This window comes from Neofelis nebulosa, chromosome 4 (genome assembly GCF_028018385.1).
Source record: "Neofelis nebulosa isolate mNeoNeb1 chromosome 4, mNeoNeb1.pri, whole genome shotgun sequence".
In the NCBI taxonomy this organism is placed as follows: domain Eukaryota; kingdom Metazoa; phylum Chordata; class Mammalia; order Carnivora; family Felidae; genus Neofelis; species Neofelis nebulosa.
The window spans coordinates 35,204,523-35,222,002 of NC_080785.1; the positions used below are offsets into that span (position 1 = coordinate 35,204,523).

The 17,480-nt window shown below is 35.2% G+C and overlaps 1 protein-coding gene across 4 annotated transcripts in view; it reads left to right on the forward strand.

The window, feature by feature from the left end:
- Positions 1-17,480, forward strand: part of TFEC (transcription factor EC) — a 141,438-nt gene that overhangs the window by 99,549 nt on the left and 24,409 nt on the right. For 3 of the 4 annotated variants that reach the window (XM_058724522.1, XM_058724523.1, XM_058724525.1), the window contains exon 3: positions 3,122-3,208. The exons of the other annotated variant lie outside the window; for it this stretch is intronic. In XM_058724522.1, the coding sequence (XP_058580505.1) occupies positions 3,122-3,208 (87 nt within the window). The remainder of the gene's footprint in view (positions 1-3,121; positions 3,209-17,480) is intronic. 4 annotated transcript variants of the gene reach the window in all.

Sequence of the window (17,480 nt, forward strand, 5' to 3'; positions counted from 1 at the left end):
TAAGTTTCCAGAAAGAGAAGAGATAAATGATATATATAATTTTTGGTGAAAATATTAGAAGTTCCCAATAGAAAAGCATTTACCATGAATTGTGTTTAACATCCTTCTTTCCTCTGGTCTTCTTTACACCTGTTCAGTACAAATTTGCTGTCCATGAAACGGTAAACATGAATGAGAGAAATATCATGAAATCAAAATCTGAGTTTAGTTACAATCAAGAATATATTTTAAAGTTTTCACAGACTGTACTAAACAAAAGAAATAAAATATGCATATTTATTATCGTAGGTCCTTTAAAGATCTCTTGATGCACATGGAATAATATGTTAAGTGCAGACCATATGTGAAATCTAAAAACAAAACAAACAAATAAACAAACAGCAGAATCAGACTTATAAATACAGAGAACAAACTGATGGGTGCCAGAGGAAATGGGAGTGGGGGGTGGGTAAAATGGGTGAAGGAGAGTGCAAGGTATAGGCTTTCAGTTTTGGAATGAATAAGTCACAGGAGTAAAAGGCAGAGTGTAGGGAATACTGTCAATGGCATTGTAATAGTGTTGTATGGTGACAGATGGTAGCTGTACTTGTAGTGAGCATAGCCTACCATATAGACTCATCGAATCACTGTGTTGTACACCCGAAACTAATGTAACAGGGTGTGTGTCAACTATACTCAAATTAAAAAAATAATAAAATAAATAGATAAATGAAATCCAGACCATAGTCAAAAGCTGCACTCTTGAATATGGTACTCACTAGCCACATGTGGCTATTTAAATTTAATTTTCAATTAATTCAAATTCAATAACATCTTTAAAAATTAAATCAAATTAAGTATTTAATTCCTGAACTTAAATGTTCATTGAGACAAATGAATGGATACAGAAGATGTGCTATAGATCTATATCAATGTCTATATCCTCAATTTCAATACAATGGAATATTACTCAGCCATAAAAAATAATGAAATCTTGCCATTTGCAGTAATGTGTATGGAGCTAGAGAGTATTATGCAAAATGAAACAAGTCAGTCAGTGAAAGAAAACTACCAGATGATTTCACTCACATGTGGAGTTTAAGAAACAAAACAGATGAACGTAGGAGGAAAAAAAAAGAGGGTCAAACCGTAAAACAGACTCTTAATGATAGAGAACAAACAGGTTTGCTGGAGGGGAGGGAGGGTGGATGAGTTAAATGGGTGAGGGGTATTGAGGGCACTTGTTGGGATGAGCACTGGGTGTTATATGTAAGTGATGAATCACTAAATTCTACTCCTGAAACTAATATTACACTTCATGTTAACTAAGTAAAATGTAAATTAAAACTTGAGAAAAAAAGATTTAATTCCTCAGTTAAACTAGCTACATTTCAAGTGCTCAGTAGCCATTATATGCAGGACAGTGCAGGACATTCCTATACTTGCAGAGATTTTTTATGGAGACCACTGGCCAACCTAGAGGGCCTAATTTTCAACTTCATCTCAAACCTGACTCTTGCTCCATTCCCACTGACCAACATTCTTTCTGAACATATATGTTCCTATCTTAGGATAGGATATCCTTAGGGTCTTTGTATTTTTTGCTTCCTTTCCAAGGACTGTCCTTCCCCCACGCTCTTCATGTCCTTGTTCAAATATCCGTAAATCCTCCTCTGACCATTTTCTAAAATAACATTCATTCCCATCAAACTCTCTCCCCACCTGCGTTAATTTCTTCAGGCCACTGTTTGTTATTAAGCTGTTTATTGTCTGTTTTCTCAGAGGCCACTGTTTGTTATTAAGCTGTTTATTGTCTGTTTTAGAGTTAGGGCTCCAGGAGGGCAGAGACTCTGTGCTGTTTCCTTTTACAGCTCCTGTGCTTACAACAGGGTATTGCAATAAGTATCGCTCAACAAATCTTTGTTAAATTAATATTAAATAGTGTTCTGATTTTTTGGCATATCAACTTTAAGGTATCTTAGCAGAAGTCTGAATATTTAATTCTCTAAGGTTCTCAGAAATCATGCTTTGATGATAAAACTAACAGAATCATAAAATATTTTTATACATCTCACCAAGTTTAGTCCTGGTTGTTTCTGCACAAGTTTTTGGAAATTAAGAGTGCTACAGTGTATAAATTCAGCATTCTCATTATCTCTTAGTTTACATCATATTTTGAAATGTCACTAAAGAGAATATAGTGGGAGAGAGGAGAGCTACAGCTAGAGAGAAAAGTAGGGGGCAAGCATGGTATTTTTAAAATACAAGCTTTTACAATCTTCTCCGGCTAAAGTAGAGAAGGGAAGGAAGATATTTTAGAATGGAATTGAGAAAGGAGTGAAAAACTGATTTAAGTTAGAACTTTAGGGCCAAATTTCCAGGATTTCAATCCTGTCTTTGTCACTCACTAGCTTTGTATCATGGAACAATTTATTGTGCATTTTTTCCTCTCCCAGTTTCCTCATCTGTACAGTGGAGGTAAGGATAGCATCCACTTTTCAGAGTTTTTGTGAAGATTAAATGGGCTGATGTATGCAAAGCACACAGAACAGTGCCTGGCATGTCTCCCACTCTATATGTGTTTGCCATTGTTACGATTTAAGATGTCGGTGATTATTATTGTTGTCGTTATTGCTGTTATGGTTATTAGCCATTAGGGAAAGTTAGGTAACATTTTTCCATATATTCTGTATCCACGTGGACCAAATGGCTGGCATGACCACTGATATTTGAATATCCACCTGTAAGATGCAATCAAAACATTTCAAAAGGAAAGTAAAGTTATAGGAAGTCATCTCTCTACATGTTAAGTACATGGGCTCTGGCTTGAGGCACTTCATGATAACCAGTCTATTTATATAGATACTGATTTCCAAGGGACTAGCCCAGGGTGATTTGCCCAGCCATCACCTGCCAGCTGGTAGTAGAAGCAAATTCATGGGAAAGCAACACAGATCAAAGAGTGTCAGGATTACTTCATTTTAAGTTCTAAAATATTCTCGGTTTTGATATACATATAACCTTAATTTAAATATTCTTAAAAACTTTAAAAGATTGCTAATTTTTTTCTTTCTGAATTCAGGCTGAAGCACAACTCTTCTCATTATGCACAGTATTCTAAATGTATTATATATTTTGCTAGATGGAAGACGTTATTGAGGATATAATCGGTATGGAATCAAGTTTTAAAGAGGAAGGAACAGACTCTCCTCTGCTAATGCAAAGAACAGTAAGTGTTTCCAGACTTGAGGAGGTCAGTGAGACCAAAATAAATAGTAGCATCTGATTATATAAAAATTAAATTTAATTTGATTAGTAAATGTTTTTTTCCTACGCTCTTGAAACAGACATGAGATAACAGATGAATAGTAGAAAATATCTATTGGTGCAGAAAAAAGATTATATAATGTTACTTAGGAATAACATTGTGATATTCCATCTATCTATCTATCTAATCCCTATAAACATCCATCTAATTATATATGTAATCTATTACAGCATTTTCAATGAGTGATTTAATCTTCAGATTTCCTGAAACACAGCATATAATCAAAACACTCTCATAAGCTAATGGCTAAATTTGGACTATTTTACCATGACTAACAACTGTCAGATTCAGAGGGCTCTACACCTTGTAGAGACAAGAAAAATATTATAACTATAAAAAATCTGACTTCGCTTCAGACCTAATAACTAGAGATCAAAGATGAACTTACGAAAAGTAGAACAGGCCTCACCCTACTTTAAGGCATGTAGACAGATGTCTATGTTGCAATCAGCACAAATTCCTGGAATGATATGTAATGAAGGGATGGTATTTTATCTCCTGGTTTGATTGCTGTTGCCTTCTCGTCTCTTATTTATTAATCACTAAAAATGTTATTTGTAACAGGTGTGCAAGGTTTTTCCACATACTTTGAAGGGTTATTGTTGGTTTGTTTTCTTATGATTTTAGACCTTTCAGAAAAATGAGACAAAATATGAGAGATTGTGACTGAGATGTTATTTTAAACATTTCATTTAAAGAAACTGAATTCTGACTATATTGTGTAGTATGATTTTTTGTCAGTAAATAAATGAGCTGGGATATGTTAGTGATGAAAATTTAAATTTAAAACCATAAAAGAAAATTGAGAAAGCACCCCATTTTTATTTTCTGTTTTTTCTTTCCCAGATAGACTATCCAAAGACAGAAGTATCTCTTTCCTCCTTTTCTGTGGTATGCAGGACCTCCACTTTAAAACAGGTCACTAATACTGGCATTGTCTGACAAAGGTCAAATGAGGTTTAAAACCTTGTATTTTTGCAGTTTTAACTTTTATTTTATTATTTATTATTATTTTTTGTTTATTTATTTATTTTGGGAAGTCAGGGGTGGGGGGGGGGAGGGGCAGAGAGAGGGGCAGGTTCCACACTGTCAGCACAGAGCTGGACACAGGGCTCGAACTCACAAACCATGAGATCATGACCTGAGCCGAAATCAAGAGTCAGAGGCTTAACTGATTGTGCCACCCTGGCGCCCCTATTTTATTTTATTTTTATTTTTTTTTGGATGGACTGACAAGTCTATCTCTTCTCTCTTCAGATTTCAAGCAGCACAGTTACATGAAATCTGACTAATTCTCTAGATAAATATATTATTAATGCTAATTTCTCCCTGTCTAATTTCACAGCATGAACATGCTATTTTCTTAACCAGTATTCAACTTCTGGGTTTCAGAAAATGATATTAATTTCCTACAATCTTTTCTTTGTATGTGGTACTCATTAAAATTGTATACTGCAGCATTCTCTTTGTCAAATTATCTTATGTGTTTTGTAGAGGCTGCACAAAATGGCTTACTCAGTACAAATTGGTGGCAATAACTATCTGGAATTTGCTTTTGATATCCAGAATGTACTTTTAAAAAGATAGATACTACTGGTCTACCTATACTTATACAAAGAAATCTCTCTGTTGACCAATCAGCAATCATTGATAAATCTAGATCTACACATAAAACCAAAGAGTTCAATTAACCAAATCTCTTTATTCAATACCTATTATGTGCAAAGTGTAATACATTTACCATAGACAATTCAGTTGAATAAGACACAATTCACATGTCAAGGAGCCACATGATAATCGGGGAGTGGAGTGAATTGTACCTGAGAGACAGGGAGGGAGAGTGTGGATCTCGGTGTTAAACTCAGGGTCTAATCTAGACTTTGTGCAAGTTACTTAGCCTCTCTTTGCTTTCTTCTGAATTACAAGAATAATTAAAAATATTTATCTCCAAGGCTGTTTTTTTATATTAAATCTTACTTAGTAGCCTACATGTGTACATTTGAAATGCTAGTCAGAGAGTGGCTCTGCAGTTCAAGTGAAGGAGCAACCATAAAAATCGAGATTTTTTTGGAAATGCTTTAGGAAAAGATGATGTTTGAAATATAGTTATGAAGGATAGTTAAGATTTTAAGAGGTATCTGTGAATGCAGAAAAGTAACAGGTTAAGAGAACAACATAAGAAAAGGCAAGAGGTGAGAAAAAGAGAATGTATAAGAATAGCTGGTATAACAGAGATAGGAAACTCTAAAGGACGTTTATAGTTCATGTGAATGAAAATACAGACCTGTTGGATCCAGAAGAATGCTTTGAGTAAGCGTTCTTCTGAGCCAGTGAACTTTTGGCACAGATGGTAGAACATGGCTCATCTGGGGCTTAAGCATGAAAGAAATTCGTTGGTTCATGTCATGTGTAAATTCCTAAGGACTATCACATGTGGGCAGCCCTCCGTAACTTTGCCTTTGTTTTCTTCTGTGCTGGCTTTATTCCCAGCCGTTGAGCAAACACTACCATAACCTATCCCTATGTACGCACCTAGTTCCTTCTTGCTAACCCAATTTTTTTTGCAGACAACTACTTCTTCACAAGGAAGAGAAGTTTCTGATTAACTTCAGCTGATCCTGGTGGCCCCGTTTCCTCTGCCAGAGACAGTTTTAAGAATAGGCTTGTGTTGCAATTCTGACATGTTGAGCAGCTTTCTGGGAATTTTCGTAAGTCTTTAAAGTAGACCCAAGAAAGAGGTTTTTGCTTCTCCATGATGTTGTAGGACAATGTGACTTATATAGTCATTTTATTGCCCGGAAGGTAAATAAACTAAGAAAAAACAAAACAAACAAACAAAAGGGAGAAGAAAAGCCAAGAGAAATACAAAAAAATGCTGTTTTATATGCCCGCGGGAGAATTTTTGACTTGTGGATTTCACATTATGTAAGATTTATTCCCTTTATTTTATAAGCCAAGTGTGTTGGGATTTTCTGATTATTATAACCAAATTCATCCTAATGGATACATTCAGTTAGGCTTGGCAACCTTTTTCCCTTGGTTCTGGATATCTGGTCTGGGATAATTCTTATTGGAACAATTTCTGACATGTATCTCTTCCTGAGCCAACTTCTCTGGGTCTTGGGCCCATGCTAGAGCTGTGTGAGCAGCTCACACAACAAATTACCTGGACTAAGAGTAAGAACGAGGGCAGGAGTTGTCACGAAAATAAATGTAAGTGAAGTCTACTGAGGCTAAAACAATAGATGTCTATTATGGTAAGCTTCAAAAGTGAGATATTTATCAACTAAAAATAATTATTATTAATTTCTCACCTATTACGTGAAGGTCACTTTTCCTTGTATTTTCCATGTATTTTCTCTAGCTCTCATAGAAATATGCAGAATCTCAGAGGCAGTCTATTGAGTGTGCTGTTGGCCATTTTACCAGTCCTTTGCTGTGGCATAGGCAGAAAACCTCGGATCTCACTCAGCTAAGATTTATCTCAGGACCACTGCATATAGGCTTAACTAAAAGTCATGCTATAACTTCTGTTGATGGGAAACTTGGAATCTGCTGAGGGGAATCTTGGACCACTTGTGGTGGTCCTTCACATTTATCCAGCTTGAATGAAGTACTTCAGGGTCTTCACAGATCAATTTAGCCCAGGTTTTTCTGATCCAGAAATGAATGGGGACTGATTAGTGACTAGAGTCAGTATTTCTTTTTTTTTTTTTTTAATTTTTAAATGTTTATTTATTTTTGAGAGACAGACAGACAGACAGACAGAATGCAAGTGGGGGGGGGCAGAGAGAGAGGGAGACACAGAATCTGAAGCAGGCTCCAGGCTTTGAGTTGAAAGCCCAACGCAGGGCTCAAACTCACACACTGTGAGATCATGACCTGGGCCGAGGTTGGATGCTTAACTGAATGAGCCGCCTAAGCGCCCCACCTGTCAGTTACTTCTTAGTTCAACAACTGTGTAAACTACGTTGAAAAAGAGACAAAATGCAAGAAACATTCAGCCAAGTCAGTCATGATTTTTGTCAACACTCTAACCTGTCAGTTTCTCATTCTCTTTAGAGTCACTGTATTTATTTTCTTCCCTGCTTAGCCCTCCCCTCACATGATGATATCCCAAATCTTGTCATTACCATTTTTTCTATCCCATCACATTTTTTTGTTTCACACTTTTTGACCATTACATTCTATTTTTTCACTGCATCTACTGTAGTGTTCTTATTTTACCAATTTTTCAAGCTTCAAATCAATGGACTCTATCACTAATATTTTCAATACCTATTACTTCACACTTGCAGTGAAAATTTCCTTAACCTGTATAGAGTCTGATCAAGCACTATAACCAATCCTCTTGCAAATACTCCTAACATATCCCCGTTTTTTCCTCAGTTTACTTCCTTGGCAAAACCCCAACCCTGATTAAACTTCTCTCTCATCCTACTCCATGTTTCAACCTGAGCAGCTTAATGGATAAAATTTCACCACATTGCTCATAGTCCTCATCAAAGATACATCATCAAAATTGCACAGGGGTTTTCACCACCACCAGATGATACACAGCTATTCCCTGGTTAATGAGACCATTTTTTATACTTTCTTTTCTCTCTTCAAATCTCTAGAATTCATTGCCCTTTCTTTATTTCTCAGCTGATTTCTCTCTTACAACATATTTCAAAGACCAAATGTATGAGAACTCATTCATTAGCTTGGCATCACCAATTCTACTAAACCACCTGTATCTGTTTTCATTTCTACTGTCATCTTTTCTGTTAGAATAATTACTCCAGTTCATAATCTAAAGCCATTCCACCGCCTGTGCCCTGGATCTTCTTCTTACCTTCTCAAGGACTTTCCTTCTGTAAATAGTGACTCCTTCTCCTATACAATCAGTCTATTCTGATCTATTGGATTACAAATATCAGCAATTACACTAATCTTTAATAACACTCCCTAAAAATAAAACCAAACCAAATAACTCCCTTTGAACACATTTTTTCCTCTGGCTGCCACACTATTTTCATGATTTACTTACACATAATTTTCATTAAATGTTTATTTATTTTGAGAGAGAGAGAGAGAGAGAGAGAGAGCGAGCGAGCAGGAGAAGGGCAGCAACATGGGGCTGAAACTCAAGGAACTGTGAGATCATGACCTGAGCCAAAGTCGGACACTTAACTGACTGAGCCACCCAGTAACCCCCTTGATTTACTCACACATTAAAAAAAACAACTTACTGCTTCAATTTTCACCCTTTATCCATATACTCACCTCCTGTTTTCTAGTCTCCAACAGAGCTGTTGTTCTCACAATCCACAAAGAGCTCTTAAAACCAACCAAAGCAGAAGCCAATAGTAAGTTCTCCTTACTTGTCTTGGCTTCTCGGTGGTATTTGCCATGGTTCACCACTTTCCCTTCTTGAAGTACTATCTGGGATTCTGTGGCACCACATTTTCTGGTTTTCCACCCACCTTGATTGTGCTTTCTCTTCTAACAGATGTCTAAATGCTAACGTGTTCCAAGACTCACAATTCAGCCCTCTTTTCTCATGTATCTATACATCCTACAGGTGATATCAACCCTTGCCCAGCCTAGATCTCTCCCCTATATGTTAGACTTGTATATCCTACTGCTGACGTCTCATCTTTTCTGCTTCTAACAGGCATCTCAAACTTAACATGACTGGCAGAAAGCTTTTGTCCACCCCCCACCCCACCCATCCAAATCTGCTTTTGGTTCATCTAGAACCCTCATTCCAAAAGAGTTATTTTTCTTCTCTCTCTTACTCCCACACCTCCACATCTATTGGTATGTCCTGATTAACACCCGAGATTTCCTGAACCTCACAGCTTCTTATCAGCGCCTCTACTAAATCACTTTTCCAGTCTCTCTTGGACATCAGAGACAGACTCCAGCCTAACTTCCCTGCTAATTCTTGCCCCTTTACAGCTCTTCACACAGTAGTCAGAATGATTTGCACAAAGCAAAACTCAGATTCTGTTTCTCCTTGTTTAACATTCTGTCAACTTCCTGAAATCCTCAGAAAATAAGCCAGACATTTTACCATTGTCAGCACTTCCCTTTAACTTTAGGCTCTGGCCTCAATGGCCTTCTTCCTGCTCCTTGAACATGACATGCATACTAACATTTTAGGACCATTGAACTTCCTTTTTTTTTTTTTTTTTTTGCTTAGAATACATTTGTCCCAGATCTGCACATGGCTGCCCTTTATGCTCCCAATGTTTAGTCAATATCACCTTGTAGAGAGGCCTTCCACAATCAGCCTAGCTAAAAGACCCCATCTCATCACTCCCTAAATCAATATCTTGTTTTGATGCCCTCTGACACTTATGATTAGAATTATTATTTTATTCACCTATTTATTGTGTGCTCTCACCCCTAGAATGTGAACTCCTTGAAGATAACAATTTTGTCTGTCTTGCTCACTGCTGTGTCCCTGAAACCTAGAGCAGTAACCTGTTTATTATTTTATCCTCAGCGCCTAATGCAATATCTAACACATCACAGGTGTTCAGCAAATGCATGTGAAATAAATACTTTAAAATCTGCACATGGTATTGAAAAGATTGTTCCCATTATACATTAGCATTTCAGAATTTTTTTTTAATTTTTTTTACCGTTTATTTATTTTTGAGACAGAGAGAGACAGAGCATGAACGGGGGAGGGTCAGAGAGAGGGAGACACAGAATCGGAAGCAGGCTCCAGGCTCTGAGCCATCAGCTCAGAGCCCGACGTGGGGCTCGAACTCACAGACCGCGAGATCATGACCTGAGCCGAGGTCGGCTGCTTAACCGACTGAGCCACCCAGGCGCCCCAAGAATTTTTAATGGAGAAAAATCAGTAGCAACAAGGATAACAACAATAATAATAGCCACTGTGATTTGGGTGCTTGCTATGTGACAAGGATTGTGCAAAATGCTTTTTTGTGTGTGTGAAAAATTACATTGATCACCACAACAAACCTATGGGATAGAGACTAGTATCTAGTATTACCTGTTATCACTTTATAAATGAGAAAAGAGGCTTAGAGAAGTTCAGTAATTTGCTCAAGTTATACACTAAGTGAATGGCAGGGCAGGGTAGGGTTTGAATCCAGTCCTGTATGATACCAGATGCAATAGCAATCCTACCCACCTTGCTGTGCCAGCAGCCTCAGAAGGAAGCGAGGTGTTTCCGAGAACTGTAGAATCATAAGATTTGAAGGGACCTTAGGCTGATCTGATTCTCTGTCACACTCCAGGATTGATTTTTTGGTCTGTGAGTTTAGATCTGTCTCCCTATAATTTCTACCCATTGGTCTTAGTTTCACCCCTTGTCTTCAGAGACGTGGTTGTGCATAGTAACGCATTTATTTTATCATATATAGCTATTTTTTCAATCATGTGTCTGTAAATGCTGGTGGCATTTGGCAATCTCAGTAAACTGTTATGGTTCAAGACCATTCCAGAGATGAGAACTGAGTAAATATTAACAACCCTTTGTGCTTCGTTGGAACTTGAAAGAACTGCATAACATCAACAAGCAAGCTTTTGTCAATCACAATGTAGACCAGATTAGTCTTAAAGTCCAAGGAAGAGCCAAAGTTCACCTTGGCACAGAGTTTTCTGCACAGTTCTCTCAGCTATTGTTTGCAAGTTTTTAAGGAAAAGAAAATGATGAAGTAGAAAGAGAAAACCATTGCTATTGTGAAGGTTATAGACACTTCAGAATTAAAACTGGTGAGCAAGTGCATTTTGGAGTTCTTTCAACGTTTGGGGATGAAACCACCTTAAATACTGAATATAAACTTTATAAACTAATAGTAAAATAAGGTATGTAGAAATTGAGCTTTGAAATGTGTATTATATAATCTGCTGTATTGACAAGCTTGTTTACTTACAGGATAGTTTTTGTGTTCTGGATACAGTACAAATATTTTTGTCTCTTAATAAAAAAAGTTGTTAAAATGTTTAATTATGATTTTTCTATCAAAAAGTGAGGGTTCCAGTGATTATTTATTACAGTGTTTACATTAAATCAATAACTATTTTTATTAATTTAGTACTAAATAGATTATATGCATATAAAGTATATGATGCAAAAGTATTTATAAGTTACCATCTCTGTTTTGTGTTTTATCTTTTCTACTTGAGTTATAAGCCAGCTGGCCAAGGACAAGGGATCTTCTACTCCCGCCCAACACATTATTTGTATTCACTCATAATAGAAGAAAAATAATAATAACTCAGTGGGACTTCCCTATTCAATGTTTGTCATTCAAACCTCATAGCCTACCTTCACAAATAATATAAAGCAGGATATTCAATGGTGTGTGTCTTAAAACTGGAAAAATCTAGTTTACTACATTTAAATGAATAAATATCCAAAAGAAAGAAAATAATCTTTTAAATGCCAGTTTTTTATGTATGCAGGCATTGTGTGGTATATGCTCCCCTACAGCGTTCTTTCTTTATGTCTGATGTTTATCTTCTTTTTATGTCTACAGTTATTCTGATAATCTCATGCCCACTTTTACCATTTTAGTGAATGTCTTCACAGGAAAGAAAAATAGATGATCCAAACAACTCCAAGTATTCCCTCAGTTTCCCATGAAACTTACACTAAATATGTGATATAGACATAGATCTACAGATATCACACACACACACACACACACATATATATATATATATATATACATATATATATATATAAAGGTGTATGGTGGTTTTTTTTTTCTTTTTGGCTTTTAGTGTTTATACTGAAAAACTACCTGAAAATATAATATATAATGATATGTGTACACTATTTTCTTTCCTATTTTGTATTTATAATGAGATTATCTGGGAGATAGACATATCACACACACAGACCACACACACACATACACACATACACACACACACACCCCTTCAGAAAATTCTCAGGGTTTTAGATAAATAATCAATTTTCACAAACGTGGTAAGTAGTATATACTATTGTGCTGTCCTTGCTGAGTAAATATAAATGAAGAGGGGTAAAACAATAAATATAAATTAAATTATTAATTTTATGGTTGAGTTTATTAGGCCTATAGTGTTTTGGTGAAGAGAAAAATAAATCAGGCTGCCATGAAGGAGCACGCTGGGGAAGGTTTGGCCTGTTGGCTGCCCCTAGAGAGTAGGTTGGATTTTGATACTTGAATAAAACAGAAAAAAATAGTTCAATGACTTCCAACTTTTTACATATTCAATTCACTTCTTACTATTAAAAGTGTTATAGGCAAGGACCTACCCAGAATGGGGTAGGTACGAATCCAGCCTTTGTTTCAGATAGAACAAGGATTAAAACCCAAGACCTCTATTTATACAACTGCATGATCTTGAGGTAGTGATTTAATTTTTCAGTTTTAATTATTTTATATTTAAAATGGGAAGCATCAAGCTCATAGAGTTGTTATAAAGATTACTTGAGATAATGTTATTTGTTATTATTAGGAAACATACTAGCTTAATATCTGGCACATAATATATACTCAATTATCTATGACGTAGTATATGTTAGGATAATGCTTGTATTTTACAATCTTTTTTTTTAAATTACCAATATATAGATTCACATGGTCCTTGTGGCAACACTCTTTCCCTCCACCCCCTCTCTCCCACTGGAGTCTGAAATCTATTTTTGGAAAGCATGCCATATATATATATATACATGGTATATAGGGGCAAATAATGTTGACTAGATAATGTGGGGCCACTTAATTAGATTTTCAAAAGCTAGACACAAGAGTTTGACCTTAATGTGGAAGATAGAAGGGAGAGAAATTTTTGATTTTTGATTTTTGAGCTGGGAGAGATCAGAAGGAAGTTGTATTTTTAAAACATGAGTTGGTCTGAGAGGGGAAGTTGGGAATTAATTGAGAGGGATGAAGGGATACTAGATGGAAGGACATAATTTATGTTTAGGATCCTGAAGAATTTATACATGAGAACAGAGAAGAAAATATAAACTGATAAATGATTTAAAGAAAAAAATCATACTAGGTGGTAAATCGGACATGGTATATGAAGAGGGAAGAAGCCAAAACAGTCAGAAAAACATATATGGAATTTAGGTCAGATTATTTATGTTGTCCTTTATTATATGTAGCCTAATAAGAATAAATGGATATATGAATATTTTCATAGCTTATTTAAATTTTCTACAATATACTTGGATCCAGATTTTATTTTCTTAAGGGCAGCATGATTTTAAACATAGGCAAATCTATATTTTTCTAGGGTTATGGAAATTCATTATCTTTTCAAACACTTAGAATTTTATCATAAGTAGGATTGAATTTTATCAGATATTTTTCTGAACCTATTGATATGATCACAGATTCTTTTTTTCCTTTTTGACATCATAAAATATATTTATGAGAAGCCCAACTTTATTATGACAAAATATCTTATTTATATTGTCTTGGATTCCTATTGCTATTGTACGTTTTTATTTAGGTACAGTTGACACACAGTGTTACATTAGTTTTAGGTGTACAACATAGTGATTGGACAACTCTATATGTTAGGCTATGCTCACCATAAATGTAGCTACCAGCTGTCACCATACAACACCATTATAATACCATTGACTGTATCCCCTATGCTATGCCTTTCATCCCCATGACTTATTCATTGCATCACTGGAAGCTTGCACCTCCCTTCATTTAGCTAGTAATATTTTGCTTCAGATTTATAGTCATGAGTGAAATTTTCCTTTCTCATAATGTCTTTGTATGGTTTCAGACTGAATGATTTAGTGCATATTCCCTCTTGTCTCTATTTTCTGGAAACGTGTGTTCAAAATTAGGATGATATGTTTCTTGAAAATGTAACACTTTTGCCCATAAAACCATCTAGTCCAGATATTTTCTTGTGCAAGATGTTCAAAGTCTGTTTTGATTTCTTCAGTAATTATGAGACTGTTCAAGCTATTAATTACTTTTTCAGTCAGTTCTACTAAACAATATTTTTCTAGAAATTGATGCATTTTGCCTAAGTATTCAAAATCATTGGCAAATTATTATAGGTAATATAATTTATTATCTTTTTATTGTGAAATGTACATAACAAAATTTGCCACAGTAACCACTTTAAGTGTACAATTCAGTGGCATTAAGCAGATTCATAATGTTGTGCAACCATCACAATATCCACTTCCAGAGCTTTTCCATCATCTCAAACAGAAATTCTGCACCCATTAAGCAATACATATTCCTTTCCTCCTGTCCCAAGTCCCTAGTAAACTTCTATTCTACTTTTTGTCTGCATGAATTTGACTATTAAAAGGTAACTTTCATAAATGGAATTATACAATATTTGCCCATTTTTAAATGTTTATTTTATTTTTGAGAGAGAGAAAGAGAGAGAACGAGCAAGGGAGGGTTAGAGAGAGAGGGGTACAGAGGATCCAAAGCAGGCTCTGTGCTGATAGCAGTGATCCCAATGCAGGGCTCCAACTCATAAACCACAGAAACATGACCTGAGCCGAAGTCTCAATGCTCAACTGACTGAGCCGCCAAGGCACCCCCCCATATTTGCCCTTTTCTGTCTGGCCTATTTCACTTAGCATGATATTTTCAAGATTCATCCATGCTGTAGCATATATCCGAATTTTATTCTTTTTAAAGCTTTATGGTATTCCATTATATGTATATACCACATTTTATTTATTCCTTCATCTGTTGACAGTCATTATTAGCTTGTTTCCACCTTTTATCTTCCTTGAATAATGCTTCTATGAACATGAGTGTCTGTTTAAGTCTCTGCTTTTAATTCTTTTTGGTAAACACTTAGAGGTGGAAGTGCTGGCCATATGGTAATTTTATGTTTAACATTTTGAGTAACTGTCATACTGTTTTCCACAACAGCTGCATCATTCCTAGAAGCAATACACAAAGGTTCTAATTTTCACATCCTTACCAACCCTTGTTATTTTCCTTTCTCTTGATAACAGTCATCTTAATGAATGTGAAGTGCTATCACATTGTGGTTTTGATTTATATTTCCCTGATGTATAATGATGTTGAGCATCTTTTCATGTGCTTATCGGACTTTTGTAGATCTTCTTTGGAGAAATGTCTATTCAAATCCTTTGTCCATTTTTTTTTAATTGGGTGGTTTGTTGTTACTGCCATAGTTGTTGAGTTGTTGGAATTTTTAACAATCTAATCTGGCTATTAATCTCTTAGTTATATGATTTGTAAATAGCTTCTCCCATTCTATGGATTATCTTTCACTATTTTGATAGTGTGCTTTGATGTACAAAATTTTAAATTTTGGTGAACTCTAAATTCTGGTTTTTTTGGTTGCCTGTGATTTTGGTATCATATTCAAAAATATCATCACCAAACTCATTTTTGTGAAGATTTTTCCTTTATCTTTTTTCTAGAACTTTCACAGTTTTAGTTCTTATGTTTGGGTCTTTGATCCATTTTGAGTTAAATTTTGTATGTCATGTAAGATAAAGGCCAACTTTGTTCTTTGCATGTGGGTATTCACTTTCCCCAATACCATTTGTTAAAAGACTGTCCTTTCCCTATTGAATGATCTTGGCACCTTTGTCAAAATCATTGACCGTATATTTGAGGGTTTATTTCTGCACTCTATTCCACTACATTGGTCTCTGCCTGTCTTTATGACAGTACCACACTGCTTTGATTATTGTCATTTTGTTTAACACTTTAAAATCTGGAAGTATGAGTCTTCCAACTTTGCTCTTTTTCAAGATTGTTTTTGCTATCTGGGGACCCTCGAGATTGTATATGAATTTTAGAATGGGTTTTTCTTTTTCTGCAAAAAATGCTTTAGTGTTTCACTTGAATCTGTAGCTCACTTTGGGTACTGTTGTCATCTTAACAATATTACATCTTTTGATCACTGAATATAGGATGTCTTTCCATTTATTCATGTCTTCTTTAATTTCATTTAGCAATATTCTTTAGTTTTCAGTGTACAAGTCTTTTGGCTCCTTGGGTAAATGTTATTACTAAATATGTTATTCTTTTTGATGTTATTGTAAATAGGATTGGTTTCTTAATTTTCTTTTCAGATTGTTCATTGTTAGTGTATAAAGATACAACTGAATTTTGCATGTTGATTTTGTATCAGTCAACTTTGCTGAATTCCTTGTTTAGCTCTAAGAGCTGTGTGTGTGTGTGTGTGTGTGCACATGTGTGTTTAATCTCAGGTTTTTCTAAATATAAATTCATGTCACCCATGAGCAAAGATCATTTTACTCATAACTTTTCCATTTTGGATGACTTTTAATTCTATTTCTTGCCTAATTGCTCTGGCTAGAATTTCCAATACTATGTTGAATACAAGTGGTGAAAGCAGACATTCTTGTCTTGCCTGTTCCTTATCTCAGGGAGAAAATCTTATTTTTATTTTATTTATTTATTTAATTAAAAAAATTTTAAAACATTTATTTATTATTGAGAGACAGAGACAGACAGAGCATGAGCATGGTAGGGTCAGAGAGAGAGGGAGACACAGAATCCTAATCAGGCTCCAGTCTCTGAGCTGTCAGCACAGAGCCCGATGCGGGGCTCGGACTCACAAACCAGGAGATCATGGCCTGAGCGGAAGTCGGACGCTTTACCGACTGAGCCACCCAGGCGCCCCCAAAATCTTATTTTTAAATATCAACTTGTACTCTTAGTTATATCCTCCTTTTTGAAATATTATTTACTTATTCTCCATTCTTTTTAATAAATCTTGCAGGAAACATGCCATTCTTGTTAATTAAAAAAAAATTGCCTTATGGATTCTACTTTTATTTTTTCAATAACTTATGTTTTTATTTTATTATCTATCCTACTTTATTTGGGCTTATTTGGTTATTTTTCTAGCTTCTTTAAGATGTTATTTAATTTATCAAATTTCAAAATTGTATCTTTTTTTCTCATATTACTTTTTAAAGACATAACTTTCCTTGAAAGCATTGTTTTGTTATATCCCAGAAGTTTCTTTATGTGTATTTATATTATCTTTTATTTATTTCTAAATTCCAACATGATTTTGTCTTTACCCTTGAGTTATTTCAAAATTTCCAAGCATTTTAGAAATCCAGGTCTCCATGAAATACATTGAAAGTTTTTTCTTAACTGAGTTCATAATCTATATTTTTATATGTTCCATATGTACTCAA